Source organism: Pongo pygmaeus, chromosome 21, assembly GCF_028885625.2.
Source record: "Pongo pygmaeus isolate AG05252 chromosome 21, NHGRI_mPonPyg2-v2.0_pri, whole genome shotgun sequence".
Classification (NCBI taxonomy): domain Eukaryota; kingdom Metazoa; phylum Chordata; class Mammalia; order Primates; family Hominidae; genus Pongo; species Pongo pygmaeus.
The window spans coordinates 15,374,435-15,399,400 of record NC_072394.2 but is presented as its reverse complement, the minus strand read 5'-3'; the positions used below and the strand labels follow the sequence as shown (position 1 = coordinate 15,399,400).

General features: G+C 39.5%; 1 protein-coding gene across 6 annotated transcripts in view; it reads left to right on the top strand.

The window, feature by feature from the left end:
• Positions 1 to 24,966, top strand: part of RALGAPA2 (Ral GTPase activating protein catalytic subunit alpha 2) — a 330,652-nt gene that overhangs the window by 66,582 nt on the left and 239,104 nt on the right. For 5 of the 6 annotated variants that reach the window (XM_063659353.1, XM_063659357.1, XM_063659354.1 and 2 more), the window contains 6 exons: positions 2,650 to 2,693; positions 5,315 to 5,492; positions 6,317 to 6,432; positions 8,708 to 8,846; positions 10,571 to 10,770; positions 16,621 to 16,848. In XM_063659353.1, the coding sequence (XP_063515423.1) occupies positions 2,650 to 2,693; positions 5,315 to 5,492; positions 6,317 to 6,432; positions 8,708 to 8,846; positions 10,571 to 10,770; positions 16,621 to 16,848 (905 nt within the window). Of the gene's footprint in view, positions 1 to 2,649; positions 2,694 to 5,314; positions 5,493 to 6,316; positions 6,433 to 8,707; positions 8,847 to 10,570; positions 10,771 to 16,620; positions 16,849 to 24,966 lie in introns of those variants that run through there. The other variant, XM_063659359.1, reaches the window with a different exon arrangement.

The window sequence follows — 24,966 nt, the reverse complement described above, 5'->3', positions numbered from 1 at the left end:
GCCTGTAGTCTTAGCTACTCAGGAGGTTGGGGAACAAGAATCACTTGAGCCCTAGAGGCGGAGGTTGCAGTAAGCTGAGATCGCGCCACTGCACTCCAGTTTGGGCTACAGAGTGAGACCCCATCTCAAAAAAAAAAAAAGCCCTACGGAGGCCAAGCAAGGTTCTCAGCTACTTATTACCAGTCCTCATGCTATGTGCCTCCACTGCACAAGTTTTTCTTGCTAATTTTTTTTTTTATTATTAAAAAAGAGTTCCTTAGAGAATAGCTGATGCCCCGTCCTGTGTGGAAAATGTGCTTACCACATACCCGGCACTGTTCTGTGCATTTATATATATTAACTCGTTTAAATCTCACTGTCAGTTGTCTGATAGGTACTGTTGTCACCCCATTTTACAGATGAGAAAACTCAGGCATAGTGAGATGAAGTTACTAACTTAGGTTACAGTTAATAAATGCAGAACCTAGATTTGAACCCTAGCAGTCTAGCTTCTGAATCTGACTTATAACTGCTAAGCTGTACTGCTTCCCATGTACAAACGAGTTTTTCAATACAACAGAATAGACTTAGATCAAATACATATGTATTAGTTTTCTGTTGCTGCTGTAACAAATTACCAGATAAATTTTAACAAGTTTGGGACCATTGACCAATATGGGTCATGTGTTCTATATGTCTGCATGTAATGCCCTTTCTATATGTATTTTTCTCCTCTGTGTGTAGGGAACAGTGGTTATAGGCATCTGTAGGTAGTCCAAATACTTAAAAAACACCAACGGCCAGGCGCGGTGGCTCACACCTGTAATCCCAGCAGTTTGGGAGGCCGAGGCGGGTGGATTGCCTGAGCTCAGGAGTTCGAGATCAGCCTGGCTAACATGGTGAAACCTCGTCTCTACTAAAATACAAAAAATAGCCTGGCATGGTGGTATGCACCTATAATCCCAGCTACTCTGGAGGCTGAGGCAGGAGAATTGCTAGAACCCAGGAGGTGGAGGTTGCAGTGAGCCAAGATCGTAACACTGCACTCCAGCCTGAGCGACAGAGCGAGACTCTGTCTCAAAAAAAAAAAAAAAAAAAAAAAGCACCAACCACCACCAAAAACAAGCCAGACCCATCTTAACAAGGGGAAGGACTAACAAGCACCAATGGTCACACACAATGGCCAGGAGAAAGTATTTCCAAGAATATGTTGCAAGATGATGGATTAGCCAGATGGCTGGAAAGAGAACTGTCTGTGCAGACTTTATCATTAGGTCTCCTGGGAGGTCTAGTATCTGTTGGCTCTGCCAGCCACCATGAGGTCCTCATAAGGTGTAATGAAGCAGATGTTAAACTGACATGGAACTAACTGTCCAAGAATGGATGAACATGGGGACAAAGAACAAGGCCCCAGGTTGAGGAAAGGTGTGGGCTAGATGGACACTTGAACCTTAGCTGTGACAGAGAGAACCAGCCTAGTAAATGCTGGCTCTAGACCAAAAATTACTGGATATGGTTTGGTGAAGGGAGAAGTTGGGGAAGGGGAGACACTTTCGCTTCCTTCACTCAAGCACAAACTATTAGTTATTTAAGTGCTAGAACCTAGTCTGAGTCATGATGATGAGTTTCCTCCGAGCCCTAGTGTTAGGTGTTACGAACAGTAGAATCGTTCTAAAAGGTTCCTTCAGATTGCCAGTGATTTTGTTCTAATGAATTTCTAAAGAGTATGCATTTAATTATTATATATGTATTTATCAATGTGGCTGTGGCATGTATCAGTTGCCAAAACACTGGCTGTCTTGTTAGAGGAGCTCTATGAAATTCATTGGTGGAGTAAATATGATTTGATATCCAGTTGTTAAAGAGCTATCACAAACTTTTCATCAGAGGATCTAAGTAATTTTTTTCTTAAAAGATCTGAAATTTGACTGAGAGGAAAGTTCTCTTACCTCAGATTTTCAGTGTATTTCTGTTTTAAAAGGTCATCTCCTTTTTTGAGGTTAATATCCCGTTTTAGAGGCTACATAAGATATTTAGGTGGGGTTGCCATCTCCATACTGAGGTCATGAATACATTTATAGAAGACTTAGTAATAGTGTTCCATCCTCCTAAGAGAAGCTTTTCTCATTCTAGTGGGCTGCAGCACCAGTTTTTGTAGTTGACTGGAGTTCCGAGTCAGCTTTGATTCTGCCTCCTTGATAGTGACCGAAGCGCTCTGCTAGAGGATTTATTGATGGACCAAACCCTGTAAATGTGGTTGTCATTGCCAGGAGAGAAACATGCCATTCTGAGTATTTGTAAAATATTCTTGTAAAAATGTTTTGTGAGCAGTTGTTTTACATTATTTTTACCTTTAGAGATTTAAAAGAAAAAAAAGCGTCCATTTTATGGATGACAAGAGATATATGCACATAATCCACTGTGGGCATTTGGCTTACCTTAATATCAATCATTTTGACTGTTTTAAAAGAATTCTGAAGAGATACATACTTAAAGTACTTTTGTCTTGAAAACATCTTTCCCTCTGTGACATTGCTTTGCTTCTGAAGGTCAGCCTTTTTCCTTTTATTTTTAAAAAGTATATTTTTGTCATAAGTACATATTTTCTTAAAATAGATCTTTGATATGCATTTATATACTCTATTATAATTCATTATTTTAAACTTTCAGGCTCAACTTTAAAGAAGCTTCTACACACTGGAAATTCTATTAAGGTATTTATTTTATTGTGTAATGGCATTTTTTATTACTCTTAAATTTGTTAATGCCACAAAGTAACAATGTTAGGGCATTTTGGTAAAAAGATCTTTAGAAACCACTTGACTTAGTTTTAATTTTTAATTGAGAAATTATATTGTTAGGGTTTTGTTCTTACATCATAACTTATTGCGAGAGACATTTTAAATAGTATTAGGAGAAAATGGGTTGGGCTTCAGAGTTTAGAGCTCTGATTCTGCTGGGTATGGGTAGGGACCATGGGCAAGGCACTGACTGCTCCAGTTTTATCATCAGAAAAAGGAAGGGCAGTCACCCTCTAAGCTTCAGAGCTCACATGCTTGATTCTGTCCATCTTGGTAACCTGGTTGTTAAAATTGTAGTTGTCTCTAGTTAATTTTAGTAATTGTGAGAGCCATTGTGGGAGAAAAGAACAACACGGTCTCACTCTTGAATATTTATTTGTGGCAGATTTATAGGTTAAAATTGGTTGATTTTGAAATGGATATGTCTTTTATTACAACGTATACTTCTTGATGCTGAGATAAGATTACCCTAAAACATAAGTGGCAGAAAAAATTCAGCCTGGGATGAATATTTTATGAAAGGTAATTCATTTGGAGTTAATTAAGTTGTGCGAATGCCTTTAATAAGCTAATATATTGGTTGGTTTACATTGGCTTAAACAATCACAGCCTCTTAAAACTTGATATGTTAGCTATTTCTCACATGTTGAAAAAAAATGAAGTGAGTTATTCCTAGTCTCACTGTAGATTCTATATTTTGTCCCTCTTATTTTAAGGAAATAGGCTTGTAGTTAAAACCTATCAGGTTGTTAATCACATGTTTATAATTACCCTTATTTATATTTAGTTCTCTTAAATACAGTTAACATATAAAAATTGGAGACTTGTGATAGAATTTCAAAGAAACTTCACTCTTGTTCAATTAAATATAATTTGATTAGATATACATAGAGCTGGCCAGGCACAGTGGCTCACGCCTGTAACCCCAGCACTTTGGGAGGCCGAGGCAGGCAGATTGCCTGGGGTCAGGAGTTCGAGACCAGCCTGGCCAACATGATGAAACCCCGTCTCTACTAAAAATACAAAAATTAGCCGGGCGTGGTGGCATACACCTATAGTCTCAGCTACTCGGGAGGCTGAGGCAGGAGAATTGCTTCCACCCGGGAGGCAGAGGTTGCAGTGAGCTGAGATCATGCCACTGCACTCAAGCCTGGGCAACAGAGTGAAACTCTATCCCCCCACCCCCCGCCAAAAAAAGAAAAAAGATATACATAGAGTCTCTTCTCCCCTCCCCTCCCCTCCCCTCCCCTCTCCTCCCCTCCCCTCCCCTCCCCTCCCCTCCCCTCCCCTCCCCTCCCCTCCCTCTCCTCTCCGTCTGATGGCTGAATAGTAATGTTACCACTCATTTTACCTGCTTGGGAGAGGAGGACAGGTGTGAGTGGGCATGGAGGCTTGTGCAGAACAGTGGTGGAGTCCAGGAGTGTGTTTGGAAGTACACTGTGAATTTACCCTGTTAATGGGGCAGTACTGTCACCAGCTGGGGTGTCTGTCCTAGTATATTTTGGCTTCTGTTGGGAGTCAGCAGAATATTTTTATTTATTTATTTTGGCTCTTCTCCACTTTTTGGTTTGGTCTTCTGGCAAAGCCTTGTGTTTGACTTGCAATATTCTTGCTCTGGCAGAGTCAGCACCACCTTGAATTAATTGAAAGGAGATGAGGCAGTCACTCCAGTTGCTGGCATTTGGAGTTCACTGCATCTTTCAGTTGCATGTGACATTTTTTCAACCTCTTTTGCTTATTTTTTTTTATTGACCTAATCTTTTCAGTCATTTAGGAATACAGAAATGGAGGGACATGTGCTTTTGAATTCTAGGAATGGGATAAATTTGAAGTGTAAAGAAAGAAAAAGGACACATCTCCCTATGTTGATGTTTCCTACAGCGTGATGCTGGCACTTCAGAGCATGGCAAAGGTGTTGGAGAAATAGAATAGGGACATAAGGTATAAGGAGAGCTGCTCTGTCTCATTGAGGTTATTTAGCTCCATGTCTTCTGATTCTCAAGAACATTATCAACGTGGCATATTATAGTGATAGCACATGTAAATTTGGAGGGACATTATCTGTGCCATTGTTTTTATGGATAATTGAGGCCGTGGGTACTGTTGCCTTACAAAATAAGATACTATTAACAGGAAACACTTACATAGTGCTTACTGGGAGTCAGCCATTGTGTTATTTGGTTTACATATGTTAACTCAGTCTTTATCGTAGTCTTTTGTGGTAAATGCCTTATCATCCTTATTTTACAGATGGGGAGACTAAGGCATGGAGAAGTTAAGTTGTTCTCCATGGGTCCCAGCTAGAAAGTGGCAGAGCTTACTAGAACCCAGGCACTTTGGCTCCAGAACCCGGGCTCTTAACTCTTGTGCTGTATTGCAGCATCTTTGCTTATTTGTCACTAAGTGAAGAACTTGGTTTACTACTTAACACACCTTTAACTTGTAGTTTTTCTTTCTCAAGACTGATGCTACATTGTAATGCATTTCTGTAAATACATGTGTTTCATTTTCATTGTTTTTAATTTTGTTTTTAGATAAGATGTGAAGGAATCAGGCTGTTTCTTCTGTGGCTTCAAGCACTTCAGACAAACTGTGCAGAAGAGCAGGTGCTGATTTTTGCTTGCCTGGTGCCTGGTTTCCCAGCAATCATGTCATCCAGGGGCCCTTGCACACTGGAGACACTCATCAATCCCAGCCCTAGTGTATCTGATGGTAAGTTATGTTAGCAGATCTCCCATGTTAAAATTACTCTTGAACTTACATTGAGGAATTCTTACTTTTTCATTTTCTTGAATAGAAATCCTGATGGAGTCTGAAGAAGAATTATTCCCCTTTCATATTCACTGTAGATTCTTACATACCTTAGAATCAAAAGACTTGGAGCTTATTTTATATGAAATGATGACAGGAGAAATGTACTGAAGTGATGGAAGCAGGAATAGGAGGGGACAGATGTTGGCAGTAGCAGGAAGTAGAGACACATGGGAAGTCTGGACTGGTTTTCTGGCTGTTAATGAGATTAAACTCCACCATCCAAAGCTATTGTTTTTATTGTTCTTATCACTGTTGTTCATAAGTGGACATTCATCTGCTCACCAGGATCTTATTTTGCCACTGTATTTTCCTGCAGCGTCTATGGAAGGACAGTAGTGGCCTCATGGGATTATTAATGGTGGTCACTTGTGTCCTGTGAGTTTTCAAGGAACTTGCCTGTTGGGACCATTGATTTATTAGTGTATATTGCGTTATTGCTCAATGACTGGCATTTGATCTTGGGCTGACCAAAGCAGAATTTGAATGGGAAAGAATGGTGCAGCAGGAGAAGGTGCTTTGTGGGCATCTGGGCTGTGTTTCCCGGCCCTTTATGCGCACTGCCTTGGAGTGTGCTCCTCAGTGTGAGCAGCTTCGGTGGATGGAGAGATGTATTTTAATGGAGACCATTTTTAAAATCCTAAAATTTTAAATTTGTTTAAAATTTTAAACTGTTTAAAATTTAACTTTGGTGAATGAGCTGTCATCATTTTCTGTCCTTTCAGTAAAGATATATCCAGAAGAAATCACTCCACTCCTGCCAGCCATATCGGGGGAGAAGATTGCTGAGGACCAGACCTGCTTTTTTCTTCAAATACTGTTGAAGTATATGGTTATTCAGGTCAGAGAAAAATTATGACTATTTCAGTGATGGGTTTATTCTCAGCAGGAAGAGGAAATATTGCCTCTTTTCTCTCTGTGTATCTATATTTTTTCCTCTTTCTTTTTCTTTGAGGTGATTTTATGTGATATTTCAGCAAATGCAGAGTATGTGCCATTTTTTAGGTCACTTCAGCAAGACCAGCTGTATGTACTATTTTGTGAGTGTGTTTAAACCATTTTTCTCTCTTTACTCCTTTCCTACCCCTAATCTCTATGCTTGAAAGACAGGTTGAAGGAGGAGGCGGGCCCAGAGGCTGAACATGTGGACAGGAATAGGCAGAGCAGACCAGGGGATCTGAAGGGAAGCACGTGGAGCGATCTCCTCATGCCATTGGCACAGGCCTCCTTTGTGTCATGTATTATTTTTCTCATATGCACCAATTGCATACAGAACTGAAGTAACTGGTTTATGATTTTAATAGGAGATTTGTGACTCCTGGTCTAGATTTCTGAATAATAGTTAGAATAAAATATACTGATTCTTTTTTCTCAGCAAATACTTCTCTTGTCCTTGAGTTCATCCTGGGTATTGTCCAGTATCTGTCTTCCCCTTCACAACCGAGCTGTTGAAGTAATAATTTCTGCTGAGTTCACATCCTCATTCATGTTCTTTTGACACCCACTGTTAGCTACCTTCTGCCCTGTCACTGCTAAAGTGGCAAGCCCCAAATCACAAGGGTTCTAGGGTCAGCCCAGAAGGAGGGCACACTTCAGGTTTTGCTCTCCTCATTCTTTGAGGGGATTTGACTACCCCTCCTTCATGAGATTCTCTCCTCTTCTGATATTTTCTCTGGCAGTTCTCTTCCCTTCCTTTCACTCCTTTCTAGTTTTCTTTAGGGAACTGTGCTTTTCTCTGCTGTCTCTCAAGATTCAGTACTTGGCTGCTCTTTCTGAATACTGAGCAATTTTGTCCCCTTTCCTTGCCCCTTTGCCTTTAGCCAGCAACAGAAACACAGGACTTCAAAATCCTGAGAACCTGACTGGGGCATGCTTTCGTATTCTGGAAACTCCACATTTGAACTCTAATGGCCCATTCTAGATGCATCTCAAATGCCAGCTGTTCAGAAGTGTTTGGACATTCAATTTATCCTGGAAAATCAACAGAGTATCCAGAACTTGTGTTGGGGGTCTTGGGTTCTTATTCTAGGTGGAGTTGTGTGACCTCAGATAAAGCGGATGGAATTGATACAGGATAGAGGTTTGCACGCAGACTGTGAACTTCCTAATTGTGTGCAGAGTTTTAGGTGCATATCTGTGCCTCCCTTCTGCCTTCTCTTCTGTTGATTGAGATGAGTTCTCAGAGCACATCTTTTGGCAGGTTATGGATGCTGAGCCCCGCTGCCCCTGCGGTAGCCAAAGCATCTCATCCCTTTACCTCAGGTGCTGCACAAATTTCATTTTCTAAGTGGGCATGTCAGGAAGGAAGTTGGGAAGCCCTGCTTTAGAGTGCTTTGTGGTCTAACAAGCATTAAGAACCACCGACAGGTCTTCTCTAAGGGCCGTGTTTCCCTAAGTCATGTTGGGGGGTGACTGCACTTGTGTAACCAGGCTGTCCTCCTGGCTTCTGAGGGGTGGTCCCAGCTATTGAGCAGTTTTGGAGTGCTCCCACTATGCAAACACTGATGGGTTTTTGAGGGGGAGGATATTATCTCAACACTATGAAAGATTTAAACTTAATCCATAGTGGACTGACATGCCTGGTTAATCGTAGCCTTTGAATTTTTTTAATACGGAGAATGCATTTTCCAAGATTCCATGGCTTTTGCCTTTTGATATTGATTTTACATGTAGGTAACATTGGGTGAAATTCTTGAGAGGGATCGTTTCTTTAATTTCTATTTATTATAAATGGCTTTTTTCTGAGTTTAGAAAAAAGCACCTGATTGTTTGTGACTAAATATTTTAAAGGCGCAAGGAACGTTAGATAATTACAAAAAACGTAGAGAAAAAATATGGGCATGATACATTACAGCACGTTGTAAAAGATATGGTATCATTGAGCAGTTTGGTTCTAAGTAAAAATGCTGTTTTTAACATAGTTACTGTTTTGTTTTGAAGTATTCATTCCTGCCATCTTTTGAGCTTTGTTATTATTTCATTGCATGATTGTCAATATTATTTGTCATTTTTTACATTTAGGTTAGGAATTTTAGTAACATAACAACACTTCAGTTTAGTATATGTTAATTTGAAATATAAATATACATATGTTCTTTTCCACATATTATCCAAAGGCTGCAAGCTTGGAGTGGAAGAATAAGGAGAATCAAGATACTGGTTTTAAATTTCTTTTTACATTGTTTCGAAAGTATTATCTTCCTCATTTATTTCCATCATTTACTAAGTTAACAAACATCTACAAACCTGTACTTGGTAAGTACTGTTGGAGCCGTGTATAGAGGATATCCAAAGGAAAGCTATGCAGTCTCTTTCAAAGTGACCTTTGATTGTTTTAAAGTAAAATAGTCATTTTATTTTTGTATTGAATGGTAACTTTATTATTAAATGTTTAAAGTTTCTTAATAAGTGATTTTAATTATTTGTACCAACTAAGATATACCTCAGCTCACAGCAGTAAAAGGGAACCGTGGCTCCTATATTCAGAAATAATTTGAAATGTATTTATGATATTTTTAGTATAATTACATTGTCATCTTTTAATGTAAAAATCTCTGCATTTCCTAAAGTCTTTCCTTGTGGGTGGTGGGGTATGGTGACCTCAGGCTTTGCTCAGTGACTGGAGGCCAGCCCAAGGCAAACAGCTGCCATCGTATGCCTTTTATTTTATTCTGGGTCTTGCATCCAGCAGCTACTACTGACAGGTGCTTATGGAGAGCCAAATTTTAGGTGATTGGACAAGCTATGGACAGTAAGCCCCAGAGGACTAGGAAACAGAAAGGAATTTCTAATTTGGCTCCTAATGTTTTTTTTCTTCTGTAAGAAATGAGGACTCACAGGACAGAAGCATCCCTTAGAGTGGTAAAGGTGGGGGTTAAATCTTCCTCTCCTTATTATTTTAAACAGGCAAAACTAGTTCAAATGAATAATTAAAAACAGTTTTGGAGGGGAAATTGTGACACGAGATGTTACTCTTTTGGGGAACATGGTCACCTGATTCAGTTGTCTGTACTCTGTGTGTTTCTATGTATGCGTACACACATACACACACACACACACGGGGAGAGAAGCCAAAACTTGGTGCGTTTTGAAAGATGTAGAATTACTGACTTTTAGGTGCACTGGGACATGTATTTCTTTAGCTATATATATGTGAATATTTTTTCAAAATTTGTTTCTGATTTTATATGTAGTCTAAATTCATTTTTAAAACATGGTATATTGTTAATATTCTTAGATTAAAAGTTATTTGTTGATCATTTTTCTGCCTCATACAGGTATTCCAGATATACAAAAATTATTAAGATAGAGAGTTGAACTTATGGCAAGTAGTATCTCAAATCCAATACCATATAATTTTCATATTGATTATGGAATTTAAAGAATGAGAAATTGACTTCTTATTAAGTCTTTGGAAAAGGTAGCATTTGATGCCTCAAAGGTGAAATGTGACTTTCTGAATTCTTTTAAATATAAAGTAGATGATATTGATTCTGTTTCATTGGATTCATCTAAAGGGAAAAGGATATAAAACTCTAAAGTTCAGTGGATTTAATCACTGCAGTGTTAGATGTTAAAATACCTAAAATGATGTTTTAAAAGTTCATATATACTTTTACATTTGTTCCAGCTATAAAATAAAATTAAATTAGGTATAATGTATGTGAAAAGATTTTTACTATTATAGTCTCATGTAATTTATCAAAATTGTTAAAAATAGTTGTTAGCTTAGTTTTTCCATAGCTGTATATCATAGATACATAACAATCACCATCATCACCCCTTCTCAGTCAGATCACAAGGCGGAATCAGAAAGGAGCCTACCAAAAAATGCCATTTTTAATAATTGCGGTTCTTCATTCTTAGTTGCTATTTAGACAACCAAAAATTGGATTTAATTGGAAACCAAAACATTTGTAGGGATTGCATAACGTTATGATTTATTAACCTAATCAATCATGTGTTCTTTCTTCTACCAGACATCCCCCATTTGAGACCAAAGCCTGTGTACGTTACTACAACTCGAGACAATGAGAACATTTACAGTACAAAAATTCCATATATGGCAGCTCGTGTTGTTTTTATTAAGTGGATTGTAACCTTCTTTTTGGAAAAAAAGTATCTAACTGCAACACAAAACACTAAAAATGGAGTTGATGTATTGCCTAAAATCATCCAGGTATGCCATTCATCATCTTTTTATCTGTTAATGCTTGTGTAATAAAATATACTGGAACATAGCCAAAGTTATTGATTATTAGAGTTATTGGTTCTTACAGGTTGTTGGTTATAGGTAAGTGATTTTATTGGCCTACCCTGTCTGTAATGCCAAGGTTTCAGAGGGAGTTGTGAGTTTGAATCTCTTGCTGTGCATTGTTGGGACTGCCATGATGATGCAATCTCAGGAGGCCTTCTGAGAAGATGGCTGTTGTGTGCACACTCCTGGCTCCTCCTCATTCTCCTCACTTGAGTACCAGTGGCCTCTGAGCATGAGAACAGAGGCCTGTCTTGCCTTCACCAAGCCCCAGTAGCTGGAAGGCACTTAGGAAACTGTAAGTGGCCCCTGGAGAGGACCTGTGAAGCTGCGGAGCGCCCTCTGGCATCTCAGGAGAGGGAAGTAGATCAGCAGCTCAGGATTTGGGTCTGGCTGTTGAGCAATGGTGGGGCCCCTGGAAGAGAAGGCCACCTCTTCCCTGAGGCCTTCAGAAGAGACCTCTCCTTGTGTGGGGCCTGCTGTGGTTTTTCTCTCTTGGCCTTGGTCAGCCATACACAAATGGGGGCTTTCCCAACAGGCTGAGTTGCTTAGGGACTTGGTGGAGCGCTACCATTTGTGGAGGTCAGAGAGCAGCCACTTCACTAAGGGATCGTGGTGTTGTGTGCTCTTTTGTTTGTTGTCCCCAAGAACAAGGATAGGAAGTGTGGTCCACTGACTGCAGATTTGCCGATGCCCTGGAAGTCTCAGAAGTCCAACCTAGGCCTGAGCTGAAAGAATGCACAGACCTGAGGAGGCAGATAAATGGTTCTTGTGCTTCAAGGTTATTAGGAACCTTGATGGAGGAACACCAAGCAGTCTAGAGCATGCGGCTCCATGGGGGAGAAGTCACTGAAGAGTTAGAGGAGAACTTATTTTTAAGATCTGAGGGAGGTGCAGTTACAGTAAGAACAATGAAAGATTTGCTGAAAGTTTTAAGAAACCTTTAAATGTCTTAGTTTAAAAAATTAGCAAATAAAATGAAAATGATAATGATTATTGCTGAGAAAAAAATTAGTTTTCTGAAAAAATATCCCACCACAGTGACTAAAGATTTAGAGTTAGAAATCAGAAATTAGTAGACAAGATCTAAGTACAGGTCCCTACCTTACAAATATTAAGTGGGTGGAAGAAGAAGAGAATGAGAATAATTGAATAAATAATAAGAATTTATCTGAACTGAAAAAAAAAAAAAAAAAAAAAAAAAAGGCGTGCCTCAAACTTAAAGGGTCTTTGAGTCCCAGGAAAAATTATCAAGTTACAAACCTAAACAGACATTTGATTTTCAGGAATTAAGAGACAGTAGTGTAGGTTTCCAGACAGGTTACTTCAAAGGAATGAGACTGAGATTAGTATTGAACATTTAATCAAATCTGCAATCCTGCAATCTCTTTCTCTCTCTCCTTCACACACATACACATCCCCCCACAGGATGTCAGTCAAGATTAAAAGAAAGAATCATTAATTAATGGTACTGGAATAATTGGCTAGAACCTTGCCTCTTACAACATACTGAAGCAAATGTCAGATTTATTTAAGGTCTACAATAAAAACAAAATAATGAAGAAATGTAGGCTGGGCGTGGTGGCTCACACCTGTATTCCCAGCACTTTGGGAAGCTGAGGCGGGCAGATCATGAGGTCAGGAGATCGAGAACATCCTCGCTAACATGGTGAAACCCCATCTGTACTAAAAATTAGCTGGGCGTGGTGGCGGGTACCTGTAGTCCCAGCTACTCAGGAGACTGAGGGAGGAGAATGGCGTGAACCCGGGAGGCGGAGCTTGCAGTGAGCCGAGATCGCGCCACTGCACTCCAGCCTGGGCGACAGAGCGAGACTGTAAGAGAAGGGAAAATCCAGGAGAGTGTCTAAATTTGGGAAGTGGTAGACTACCTTAGGAAGAAATAAGACCCAGGAGGCTGGGCGCAGTGACTCTCGCCTGTAATCCCAGCACTTTGGGAGTCCAAGACAGGCAGATCACTTGAAGTCAGGAGTTCGAGACCAGCCTGGCCAACATGGTGAAATGCCGTCTCTACAAAAAATACAAAAATTAGCCGGGCGTGGTGGTAGGCGCCTGTAATCCCAGTTACTCGGGAAGCTGAGGCAGGAGAATTGCTTGAATCTGGGAGGTGGAGGTTGCAGTGAGCAGAGATTGTGCCACTGCATTCCAGTCTGGGCAACAGAGTGAGACTCCCATTTCAAAAAAGAAGAAAGAAAGAAAGAAAAGAAAGAGAGAGAAAGAGAAGGAAGGAAGGAGGAGGGAGGAAGGAAGAAAAGGAGGAAAGAAAGAGAAAGAGAAAAGAAAGGAAGGAAAGAGGAAGAAAGAAAAGGAAAGAAAGAAAGAGAGAGAAAGACCAGTAGCCGTGGAAGAAATGAGGTTTGACTTTATTTAAAAAAAATAGTGAAAGATTTTTATGTCAAAAGACTACGTAAGACCAAATCCAATCAATAGACTATGAAGTAACATTGTGACTGTTGAAAGAGTTAATATCTCTGCTATATGAAGAGTACCCACGGACTGGTAAGAAGACAAACAACCCCACAGAAAAATGGACTAAGGAGATGAAAGGGCCACTCATAGAAGGCAGACCACAGGGACCCCTGATTTCACCGGCAGTCAGAGAAATGCAGTTAGTTCTGAACCACGATGAGATACCTTTATTCACTTATCAGGCAGACAAAAATCTGTATGAAATTATGCGTAGGAAACTCAGTCATACTCTTTGGTAAATTTACATCACATCTTAAGTGATTGTCATTCAGTTCAAAAAAGTCTTAATTAAGGGGTGTAACCTTTCCTCTCTGGTTTAAAAAGATCAGAAAACCATCACCTGTATTTATTGAAAATAAGTAGCTCATTCTTGAAAAGTACATCTGGATGATGAGAAGTAGAAAGAACAGCAAATTAACCACTGCTTCCAGGTTCTGATTTTTTCTTTTAGTTGACTCTTCACAGTTGTGAGTCATCTACTTTTACTATCTAGCTTTTTTAACATCTTAAAGGTTGGAACTTTGGAATCAAATAGGGGCCGGGTGCGGTGGCTCACGCCTGTAATCCCAGCACTTTGAGAGGCCGAGGCGGGCGGATCACGAGGTCAGGAGATCGAGACCATCCTGGCAAACACAGTGAAACCCCGTCTGTACTAAAAAAAAATACAAAAAAATTAGCTGGGCATGGTGGCGGGCGCCTGTAGTCCCAGCTACTCGGGAGGCTGAGGCAGGAGAATGGCGTGAACCCAGGAGGTGGAGCTTGCAGTGAGCGGAGACTGAGCCACTGCACTCCAACCTGGGCGACTGAGCGAGACTCTGTCTCAAAATAAATAAATAAATAAATAAAAAGCTGGGTGTGTGAATGGGCCAAGAGATGTCATGATTGGCCTCCACAAAACAGATTGGTCCCCTAGTACTGTGTGGATGGGGTCAGCTTCCTGCAAGTCAGTTGAGGTGCATGGGAGGGTGCACACAGAGGACTGAGGTTCTGGTAGGGAGGGAGAAAGAGTGCTGGGCTGACAGCCATTTGTACCTTCTGTGCCATCATACCCTGCAGATGACTGTCCCTAGAAATGGCCACTACCATTCTAGAGACTGCCACTATACCTCACAGTAAGTTGTTGTATTAGTTTCTTACTGCCGCTATTGCAGATTCTCACAAACTTAATGTTTTGAAACAGTACAAATTTATTATCTTACAGTTCTGAAAGTCAGAAATCCAAAATCAAGTTATTGGCAGATCTGTGTTCCTTCTCAAGTTTCTAGGGGAGAATCCTGTGTTCTTGCCATGTCCAGCTTCTAGAAGCCACCTGTATTCCTTGGCTGTGGCCCTGCATCACAGCACCTTTTCTCCCAGTTTCCATCATCACTTAGCCTTCTTAGTCTCTTATCCTCCTGCCACTCTCTTATAAGGACCCTTGGATTATATTGGGACCATTTGAATAATCCAAAATAATTTTTCTATCCCAACATCCTTAACTTAATCACATCTGTTATGTCTCTTTTGTCATGGAAGGTAACACATTCACAGATTCTGGGGATTAGGACATCCTTGGGGAAGTCATTATTCAGCCCACCAGCGCTGGTTGGTCTGCAAGGTCCAAGATGACTTCATTCACATGCCTGCTACTTGATGAGGGCAGTTGGAAAGGAAAGCTGGGCTCATCTGGGACTTCTTGTTCTGTTTTCTGGCTAATAAGATAGTTGGACTTCTCATATGCCTACTCAGGGCTCCAAGAGTGAAATGTTTCAAGAGATGGGAATTGTTAACTGTCAGCCTCTTAGGCCTGGGTCTGATACTGGCTAGGTCTCTTCCACTCTATTCTACTGGCTAAAGCAGTCATACAGTCCATGTAGATGAAAGGGAGGGGACATGGGCCCCACGTCTCTGTGGAAGGAGTGTTAAAGAATTTGTGGTCGTCTTTAATTTGCTATGTGCCTATTGTTTTTTTTCCTTTTTAGTTTGTGGAGAAAATGGGAGTTATGGGTCAAAAAGTCACAGGTTATTGAGCCATAAGAGACTTTAGACCTAATGTAGCCTCTGTGTCTTACAGATTAACATATATATGTGTGTATATGTGAAATCCAAGTGCGTTGCCTGGGTTGCCTTACAGTTAGGAATGTGGAGAAGCAAGTTTTTGAGACTTAGTTTGGGCCTCTTCTTTCTGTACCATACTCATCCTTGAGTCATTCCTGCTGAAGCTTCAGATAGAAAAAGAATAAAATGAATAAAGTTTTATTTTCCTGTGGAAGATAGTGGATCTGTCAAAAAGATAAAATAATTTCCATAGGTGAGCACATCTCACAGTGTGACAGTGCCTTTCATAAGCCACACAGGCTTAGTAACTAAGGCATGAAGAGAAAAATTATTACAAGTATAATATTCCATTAATTTTCTCTAGAGATTACTATTGGATATCTGTTTTGTTTTCAAACTGTCCTTGGTAGTTACTGAAATTACTGTTTTGTACTATTCATATCTTGTCTCTTCTTGTAAAAAATATTCACAGTGGGTAAATTTTAGCTGTATTTGGGCTATGTATTTTTGACACTTAAAAGTAATAATGGAGTTTGCAAAGATGAAGCAAAATTATATGTATATTTTGTTTGGAGTAAACCTTTAATTCTATGTGGATACCAGAGCAGAAATCAGTGTTAAGCTTTGTGAGTGATTGCATGAATTACTTAATTTCTTTGGACGCCTAAAGTCTTTTAAATGTTTAAAATTTTGTGAATATTTATTTACGTTTGACCTAAGATTCTGAGGATAAAGCTCAAATCAGCATTCTTCTGATAAAATACCCTTTAAAGATCTTCACACTCCACTGTCAAGCTGCCACTTAGTCATATGAATCAAATGATGCATCCTAGCATTGTTGCTGCAAGAAATCTCCTGAATATTCCAATCTCTGTGACCAGAGGAGCAAATGCTAAAGTGTGGAGAGCTGATGTGATGATAATACAAATGTTTTTACACATTAATTTATTCTGTGGTTTTACAATGCAAATTAAACCTTTTAGATTGGGAAAATTTCACAGCCCTCCTTTCTGAAATAGCTTAGTAGTTTTCGTCTTAAAATAGCTGAGTTGGGAGGGATTTGCTGGTTAGTTAGAAAATTGGTAAGTACAGGCTCTGGAGCCTGTCGTGCTTCAAGTTGGTTTTGGTTTGCTGTACCCTGTGCACGTTGATGGTAACCAGAGTTACTTAAAACAAGGCAAGACTGAAGTTTTGCCAGGTGTTCTTGAGTGGGGGTGAGCATCATTGAGAAGTGTGCTGACTTTCTTCCAGACTGTTGGTGGTGGTGCTGTGCAGGAGAGAGCACCTGAGCTGGATGGTGGTGGGCCCACGGAGCAGGACAAAAGCCATTCTAACAGCAGCACCCTGTCGGACCGAAGACTCAGCAACTCCAGCCTCTGCAGCATTGAAGAAGAGCACCGAATGGTGTATGAAATGGTACAGCGGATTCTCTTGTCAACACGAGGTTATGTCAACTTCGTGAATGAAGTATTTCACCAGGTTAGTGTGTGTGTGTGTGTGTGTGTGTGTGTGTGTTACAAGTTATTGAAATGGAAGTGATTTTGTTTCATGTTCTTTTACTCATAACACCCCAACAAATAGAATTGATGAGTTGGGTTATGTTACAGAACTGAATAATAAAGAATGATCCCTCTAATCTTTTAATTTGTGTGGATTGTTGTGATTTTTAAATTTTGTTGTTGAAAAATATTTACACAAGGAGGGAAAATTCTATATTTGAGCAAAATCATGAGACAAATACTTTCATGTTTTTATAACAAAGCAAACCCAGAGTTAGGTGGGAAGAAAGCCATTCATGAATACCCAGCAACAAATGAACATAGCAAAAAAGAGTCCAGTCTTACTCCCAGAGCCTCAGGGAGCTTTCTGAGGAGCTGGAGGTTTCTGCAAAAACTCTGCAGAGGTGTGTGGCACTCACAGTATGATAGAATTATTTATGGCACAAGATAAGAAGGTAGGTGGCAAGGGGAATAAAAGGAAAGAAACGAGCAGAGGCCAAGACAAGAAAAGAGGTGTGAGCAAAGGAAGGAGACAGAAGAGGTCAGAAGCCCAGGCTACGGTTAGTGGCCATGAGTGACATCAGAGGTTTGCAACTGGGGTTGATGCTACTCCCTAGGGGACATTAGCAATGTCTGGAAACAGTTTTGGTCATCACAACTGGGGAGGGGGTGCTACTGGCATCTTAGCGGGTCGCAGCCAGGGATGTTGTTAAATATCCTGCAATGCCCAGAATGGCCCCCACCCCCACCATGACAAAGAACTATCTGGCTCAATGTGTCAGTAGTGCTGCTGTGGAGAAACTCAGCACTAGCCTTCAACACAGCAAACAGAGCTCCCACAGGTCTGGAGTGTGGCGTGTGGCCAGTGCCACTTGCCTCTAGGTACTGGTGGTCTTGAAAGCAGGGAATGTGGCCTATTTGTTGGTATGTGTATATGAGGCGGAATAATTGTTTTGTCCATAGACCTGAAAAGTAGGTTAAGCCCTTGAATGGCAGAGTCCAGTTGTAGGTGAGGAGGAGAGGAAGAGTCTTGGACATATGAATGACGGGAATGCACCACAGAGAACTTCTTATGGTGAGGCAAGTTTTTGAGATAGTAAATGTTTGGCCCTCTCACTTCTGGGACTTTCATTACAAAAAATCAACCAAAAACGAAGTCCCAACCTAATCCATAGCAGTGTAGTGATTTTACCATATTTTCATTTTAATGAAGAAAAAATTTTACTTAAGAAAATGTTTGTTTAGTCTGCAATTAACATTCCACTTATAAAATATTTTTTTCTGGTTCTGTGGCCCGGCACTGCCTTGATTCTTCTCACTCTCTGTGTCTTCTCTGTTTCATGTCTTGGCCCCTCTTTTTGTTTCACCCCAAATTATAGGTATTAACCAAGATTCAGAGCTCAAGTCTCTGCTGTAATTCTACACTTGCCTCCTTGGGGCCTTTACTGCCCGTCCAGTGCCAGCAACCACTGTGGCATATGACTCCCAGTCAAGCCTTTTGTCTGGACCTCACTTGTAAATAAAAATATTAATTTCATTAAACAAATTTTTTATACTCATGAAAGATTTGTTACTGGCAGAGGATATACCACACCAGGAGCCGGAAAGCATAATGCAATGCTACAGAGGCCAGTTACACCTGAGCACAGCTTCAAGGGCCCTCGGTCTGCTGCACAGAAAGTGTGCCCTCTCAGGGTCACGATTGACCAACATGAGAGTGAGATGTCCGTCTCAGGGAAGACAGGGCACAAGTTTACTGAGAGGGCTTTTAGACCTAACTAATCACACGGCCAAAATCGGGCAGAATGACTGGGTAAACCAGGTGTAGACTCTCAGTGTCTACATTGTCACTGAACAATGTAGACAAGGTGGCACTGGGTGCCTCCTCCACTTGCCTTTTAAAATGCCCACATGCCATCCAATCTGATGTTCCTGTAGTATCTTAATGATAACAAGACCAAAGCCTGGCTCATTTTTTTCCCCTAATATCAGCTTCTCCTCCTGACTTGACTGCTTCTTCAAAGGGACCTGTATTCGTGTTTGCATCTTAATTTTAGTGCTCATAGGTTCCCCATCTCCCGCTCCTCCTATGACAGTCACTGGACAAGTCACACAGGAGTTTTGCTCACTCCTTTCCTCTCCGTTTTCTTTGACTGTGGTTAGCAGCCCTCTCCTTGGAGCTCCCATCCTTCTGTGTCATCCCTTTCTAGGTAGTACTGCACACATCATACTGCCACAACTTTTCTTTTTATCGTAAAAGAATTTTACGATAAAAATTTTAAAATCTACCCCACGATTTTAAAATCTACCCCATTCCCTACATTAATGTTGTCATATTCATGCTCCTGTTGTACATGTGAAAAGTCCATGGCAACTATTTGATTTGAAATAGTCAAGGTCCTGGAGTGTATGATCTATAGCAGGGGTCAGCACACTTTTTAAAGCAAAAGGCCAAATAGTAAATATTTTAGGCCTCATGGATCGTATGTCTCTGTCACAGGGGCTGAACTCTGCTATGGTAGCAAGAAAGCAGCCAGAGATACATGTAACAAGTGAGGATGGCTGCGTTCTAGAAAAACTTTATTTACAAAAATAGGCAGCAGGCTGGATGGTTTGCTGACTCTGATCTATAGTAACATTTTTAAATGCTTGAATGAAAATACTTCATATCAGATAAGATGACATTAGCAAGGCTTTTAGATCTTAGACAACAGATAAATGCTATATTGATGTGATTTTACCTTTATTGTGTAGTTGTTAATTTATCATACAAATAACTCTGACTGTATCTGTTATTGGCATCCTACCCCTGGCAATAGTGTGCTCTAAATTCTAAATTCACTCTAAATATTAAACCCAATCTAAATTCAATTTTGAAGTAGTTCGGATCATTGAGGTGACTATAGACTACATATGACTGAAGTTATGAGACATCTTAGTGTCATGAAGCTTAAAAACATTTACATTTTATAATTTTTCTTAACCAGATCTAATTTGAAAGAGTAACTGTGTATGTGAAGTTTAAAATCTAAGTATTATGTGTTGTTAAAATACTGAAATAGAAACATTTGGGAAAAGAGGAATGGGTTTTACTATTGCATTTTATTACTCTCTTGATCAATGATGAATTTCTCTTTTATGGGAAACAAAATGTGACTTCTTTCAAAATAACTTTGTTTTTTCAATTTTAAATTAGGATTCACAGATATTTAAGCCTAAAGGTTATTATAGTTTAAAATGGATATTCAAGAAGTGCACATTCTCAGTGGAGAGATAAGGTGTGTGTGTATGCTGCAGAGAACAGTGTGAGATGGTAGATCAGATGTCCATGAGTGACTTGGGAATAAATGCTGGTGAGCTCTTGGGGCAGAGAGGCTCATGGCAGAGGCTAAAGAACCACCTGGTGTGGGTCACCTTGGACTGGGTAGTTCAGTGAGTTGAATGTGGGTGGTGGAAATAGACAGTAACTGAAGTAGGACAAGGTTCAGGGTAGCCCTCATCTGCTGCCACCCCCAGCAGGAAGGCCAGGCAGTGGTAGAGTGCTTCGTGTAGGCAGTCCTGGTCACTGGGTCCCTTCACTGTAAACTCGTCTTCTCACTGGCATTTTTCAGACTACCTGTTGTAACCTGTTCGTAGGCCATGAAACCAACTTAGTGAGTCAAAACTAGTATTTTTTTAAACAATGAAACAGAATAAAATAGAATAGAACAAATATTTCACAGTGTAGTTCAAGTTGTAAGGATTACTATTTCTTTGTGAAACTTCTAATTTATTTATGTGTGTACAGTGCTATATATACAAATGCATATATCTTTTGGTAATGTATCTTACTTAGGCTATGATCTGAAAAGTTTGAAGCACTCCTGTAAAGGATGTTCGTTCATTAGGTTGTTTTATTGGTTGGTTTTATTTTAAACAGCTTTATTTTTATTAAAAAATGTATGTTCATTAGATAAACAAAGTCTCTCTGTATTTGTAATTATAGAGGAGAAAGCAAAAGCAAATCCCTCGAAACACTACCATTAATGTTAGAAGAAAGTCTGGACTTTCTATATGTGTATATATGGCTGGGGCCTGGCTAGCTACATAGGTGAGACACCAGCAGAGAGGAGATGGGTAAGAAAGGATTATAAACAGACAGAAAGCAGGCTGGTAGAGAGACAGGGGGGTTTACAGGTGAACTGATAGACATCGGCAAACTGGCAGGCAGGTGTAGAAGGACAAACAGCTGGGTGCAGATAGGCCAGCTGGCAGAGATGGAAATAAGCAAGCAGGTACAGACCAATAGGCAGACAGAAATAGGCAGGCAGGCAGAAAAGCAAGAGGGAGGGAGGCATGGGCAGAGACAGGTGAAGGTGGAACCAGACAGAGGTCAGTTGAGATTAAGGCAGGCGCAAGGGGAGGTATGGAAAAGTGCCTGGGGTGGGGATGGGGACTGACGGAGTAACTATGACAATGGAATTCTTAATTCTTCATTCATTCATTCTTGATTAATGAAAATTCTGAATTTTACTTGAATTTAACAGAAGAAAAGACAGTAAAGGAAAAGTGAAGGAATTGTTTAAAATCCAATGAATATTTCTTTACCATAAGAAGTATTAATTGCTGAAAGATTTGTCTAAACTAAAAAAAATTATAATAACATTGAGGTGTTAGAATCACTTTTGAACTACACATGGTAATTTTAGATAGCACTGTGGGTTTCCTGCTATGAAATATGAATAAATTAGCAGCCATGTATTTTCTTTAGCCCCCTCTAGTTACTAATTTCATCTTATTATACATTTATATTATAAATGTACCATCATTAGCAGTTGATTTCAGAATCCTAATGTACAGAGTTGTTTAGTCTTGATTCTGTATTTACACAGATTACTTCATCCTGTTCCATAGTTCTAAAATACTTAACTTTTCTTGCTTGGCCTTGTTTTGTCATTGAGTGTTTTCAGGAAGATATCCTGGAATGCTTATGCCTTAAGTCCTTTTATGATGGGGAAGGTTTTTCTTTTCTTTTGCCTTTCTTTTTTTTTTTTTTGGAGATGGAGTCTCGCTCCCATCACACAGGCTGGAGTGCAGTGATGCGATCTTGGCTTACTGTAACCTCCACCTCCCGGGTTCAAGTGATTCTTCTTCCTCAGCCTCCCAAATAGCTGGGATTACAGGCATGTGTCACCACGCCCAGCTAATTTTTGTATTTTTAGTAGAGACGGGGTTTCACCACGTTGGCCAAGCTGGTCTTGAACTCCTGACCTCAGGTAATCCGCCCGCCTCGGTGTTCCAAATTGCTAGAATCACAGGCCTGAGCTACCGCGTCCAGTGTCTTTTTCCTTTATGTGTAAAGAGCAGCTTAGCTGGGTATAATGATCTTGGGTCATTTTTTTCCCCTTGGGAATTTGTAAGTCAAAACTTTTCTAGACATAAAAATCAGAAGAAACGGGAAAATCTCACAAGGACTTCAGTTGTATAATTTGAGACTTTAGGATAAATAGGTTTAACATATTTAAAGAAATAAAGAAATAAAAGACACCAAAATAGATGACGAATGCAGATTAGGAAGAAAATAGAACTTCCAGACATTAAAACGACATGTAATAACTGGAATATTAAAAGAAAACCTAAATGGATAAGTTTAATTGTAGATTAGATGCAGCTAAGGAGAGAATGAGCTGGATGACAAATCTGAAGAAATTATCCTGAATGCACCTCAGAGAGACAGAGAGGTGACAGCTGTGAGAGGCTGAGACCTGGAGGATCTGGTGAGAAGGTTCCTATCTCCTCTGGCTGCATTATTTTTTTGCTTAGTGTTCTACCACTTTTGGAAGAGTATCCTACTCTGATTGTGCATTTGTTTGTTTGTTTGTTTGTTTTGAAAGCCTATCAATTTTTGCTCTATTTTTGGCAAAATTATTAGTTGCAATACAGACTTCGAATTAGTTTATATTCCTTTGAATTGAATGCTGTCATTAAGAAGTCTCTGTCTCCATCTCTAGTAATGGTTTTCCAGAGGAGGGGCATGAAGTCTATTCTTGTCTATTTTTGATATAACTCTACCAGTTTTCTTTTGGCTAGTGTTTGTATGGTACATCTTTTGCTAACTCTTTACTTTCAGCCTCCCCCGTCCGTATGTTTTGGATGTCTTCTTATAAATTGCAGCGAAGTCTTTTAAATAGATTTTTAAATTAAATCTTACAATCTTTGTCTTTTGATTGGATCATTATTCATTACATTTAACATAGCAACTGCTGTTAGGTTTTAGTCTGCTGTCTTCTTACTTTCTAGTTGTATTGGACCTTCAAGCTCATTGTTTTTAATATCTCATTTTTCTTCCCAAATTAAATTAGTTTTACGGTCATTTGTACTTACTTTAATAGTTAACACATGCATTCCTAACATAAATGCTAGCATTAATTTCAACTTTTACCCTCAGTACACATGTTAGCTCTATTTACTCCTCAGTTTATATGCCATTGTTGTTATTATGAATATATAATATGTACATATTATCCCTTTCAGAACCACTGTAAGGTTTGTTTCATCTAGTTTTATTCTTTTTATTCATATATATTTTCATATATATGTTTTATTCATTTAGATTTGTCCACATTCTCTTTTTATTGCATTTTATTGCTTCCCAAATCTCTGACCAGGGAAAATTTCCCTTCTATCTAAAGGATAAGTTTTAATATTTCCCTTAGCTCAAGTCTCCTGGTAGCAAATTTTCTCATCTGAAAATGTCTGTATTTTGCTTTCATTTTAGAAGTGTTTTATTTCTGGGTGTCAAATTCTACATTGGCAGCCCTCTGCACATGAATCTTCTGTTGCATTGTTTCTTGGCTTCCATTATTTCTTTGAGAAGTCATAGAAAGTCACGTGGTTCCTCCTTTGGAGGAAATATGTCTTTTTTCTTCTGGCTGCTTTTAAGATTTTTCTGATTATCTTTGGTTTCCAGCAGTTTTACCTGTAATATGCTTCACATTTATCCTTGTTTTTCTTTGTGATTCTTAAATCTAGGGATTGATATATTTCACCCATTTTGGCTAAATTCTCAGCCACTCTTTCCTCAAATACTGTTTCTTCCCCCCATCTTTTTTTTTCCTTTTTTTTCTGCATCTCCAGTCATTCATTGGATAACCTATTCATTGTATTTTCTCTTTCTTATCCTCTCTTCTGATTTATCCATTCTTTTATCTCTTCATGGTTCATTCCAGGTATTTTCTTCTGATTTTTCTTCCAGTTTTCTCTTCAGCTATTGTCCATTCTGTCCAACTCATATACACTGAGTTTTTGAGTTGTTTCATTTTTAAATCCCATTACTTTGGCTTTTGATACCACAATTATCTCGATATTGATATATTGCATGAACCTTTGTTAAAGTGAGTTCTGCCTGTAACTGGATCCTGTGGCGTGAACCTTAAGGGCAGTATTAAAACAAGTCCCAGGAACTTGAGACCAAGACCTGGATTTGTGTCTAACTTTGTAACCTTGGAAGAATATCTCTGGTGCTGTAAGCCTCAGTATCCTCATCTGTGACATTAAAGCATCTGAGTATGGGGAACCTCTCTCTCTTGTTCCCCTCAAATATAGAAATAGTCCTTAAAACTGATAAGCGAAAAGCAAATGCATTTCTCCTTTAAATTCTTTAACATTATTGGACTCTTCTCACATTAAATCAAAATTGTTGTATGGAGATGTATAAGGGAATTCCTTAATGTTAAAAAGTTCTTATAAATATGCACAATGCTACAATTTTGCCAGAGGCTCTTGTTAACATTGATAGCTGGAACTCATTAGTAACCTGATATATTAGAAACCTGATATATATGATATCAAAAAAATAATAATAACTAAAAAGGAAGGAAAGGAAAGGAAGAAGGACAAAAGCAAAGAAAAGGAGAAAAAAAAAAACCAAGTCCTGATTTGTAACAGATGCTGACTTCTGTGGTAGAACCACTCCCACCGTGGCTGATTCAGGCCAACACCATTACATCAGTGAACATGGAGCTGAGAAGAGGTGGGCACGACTGCTTGCCACTGGCTGTACCAGTATGTCCCTTCTAACCTACTTCTGATTTGTTGGGAAAAGGTCCAGGTTGTGCAT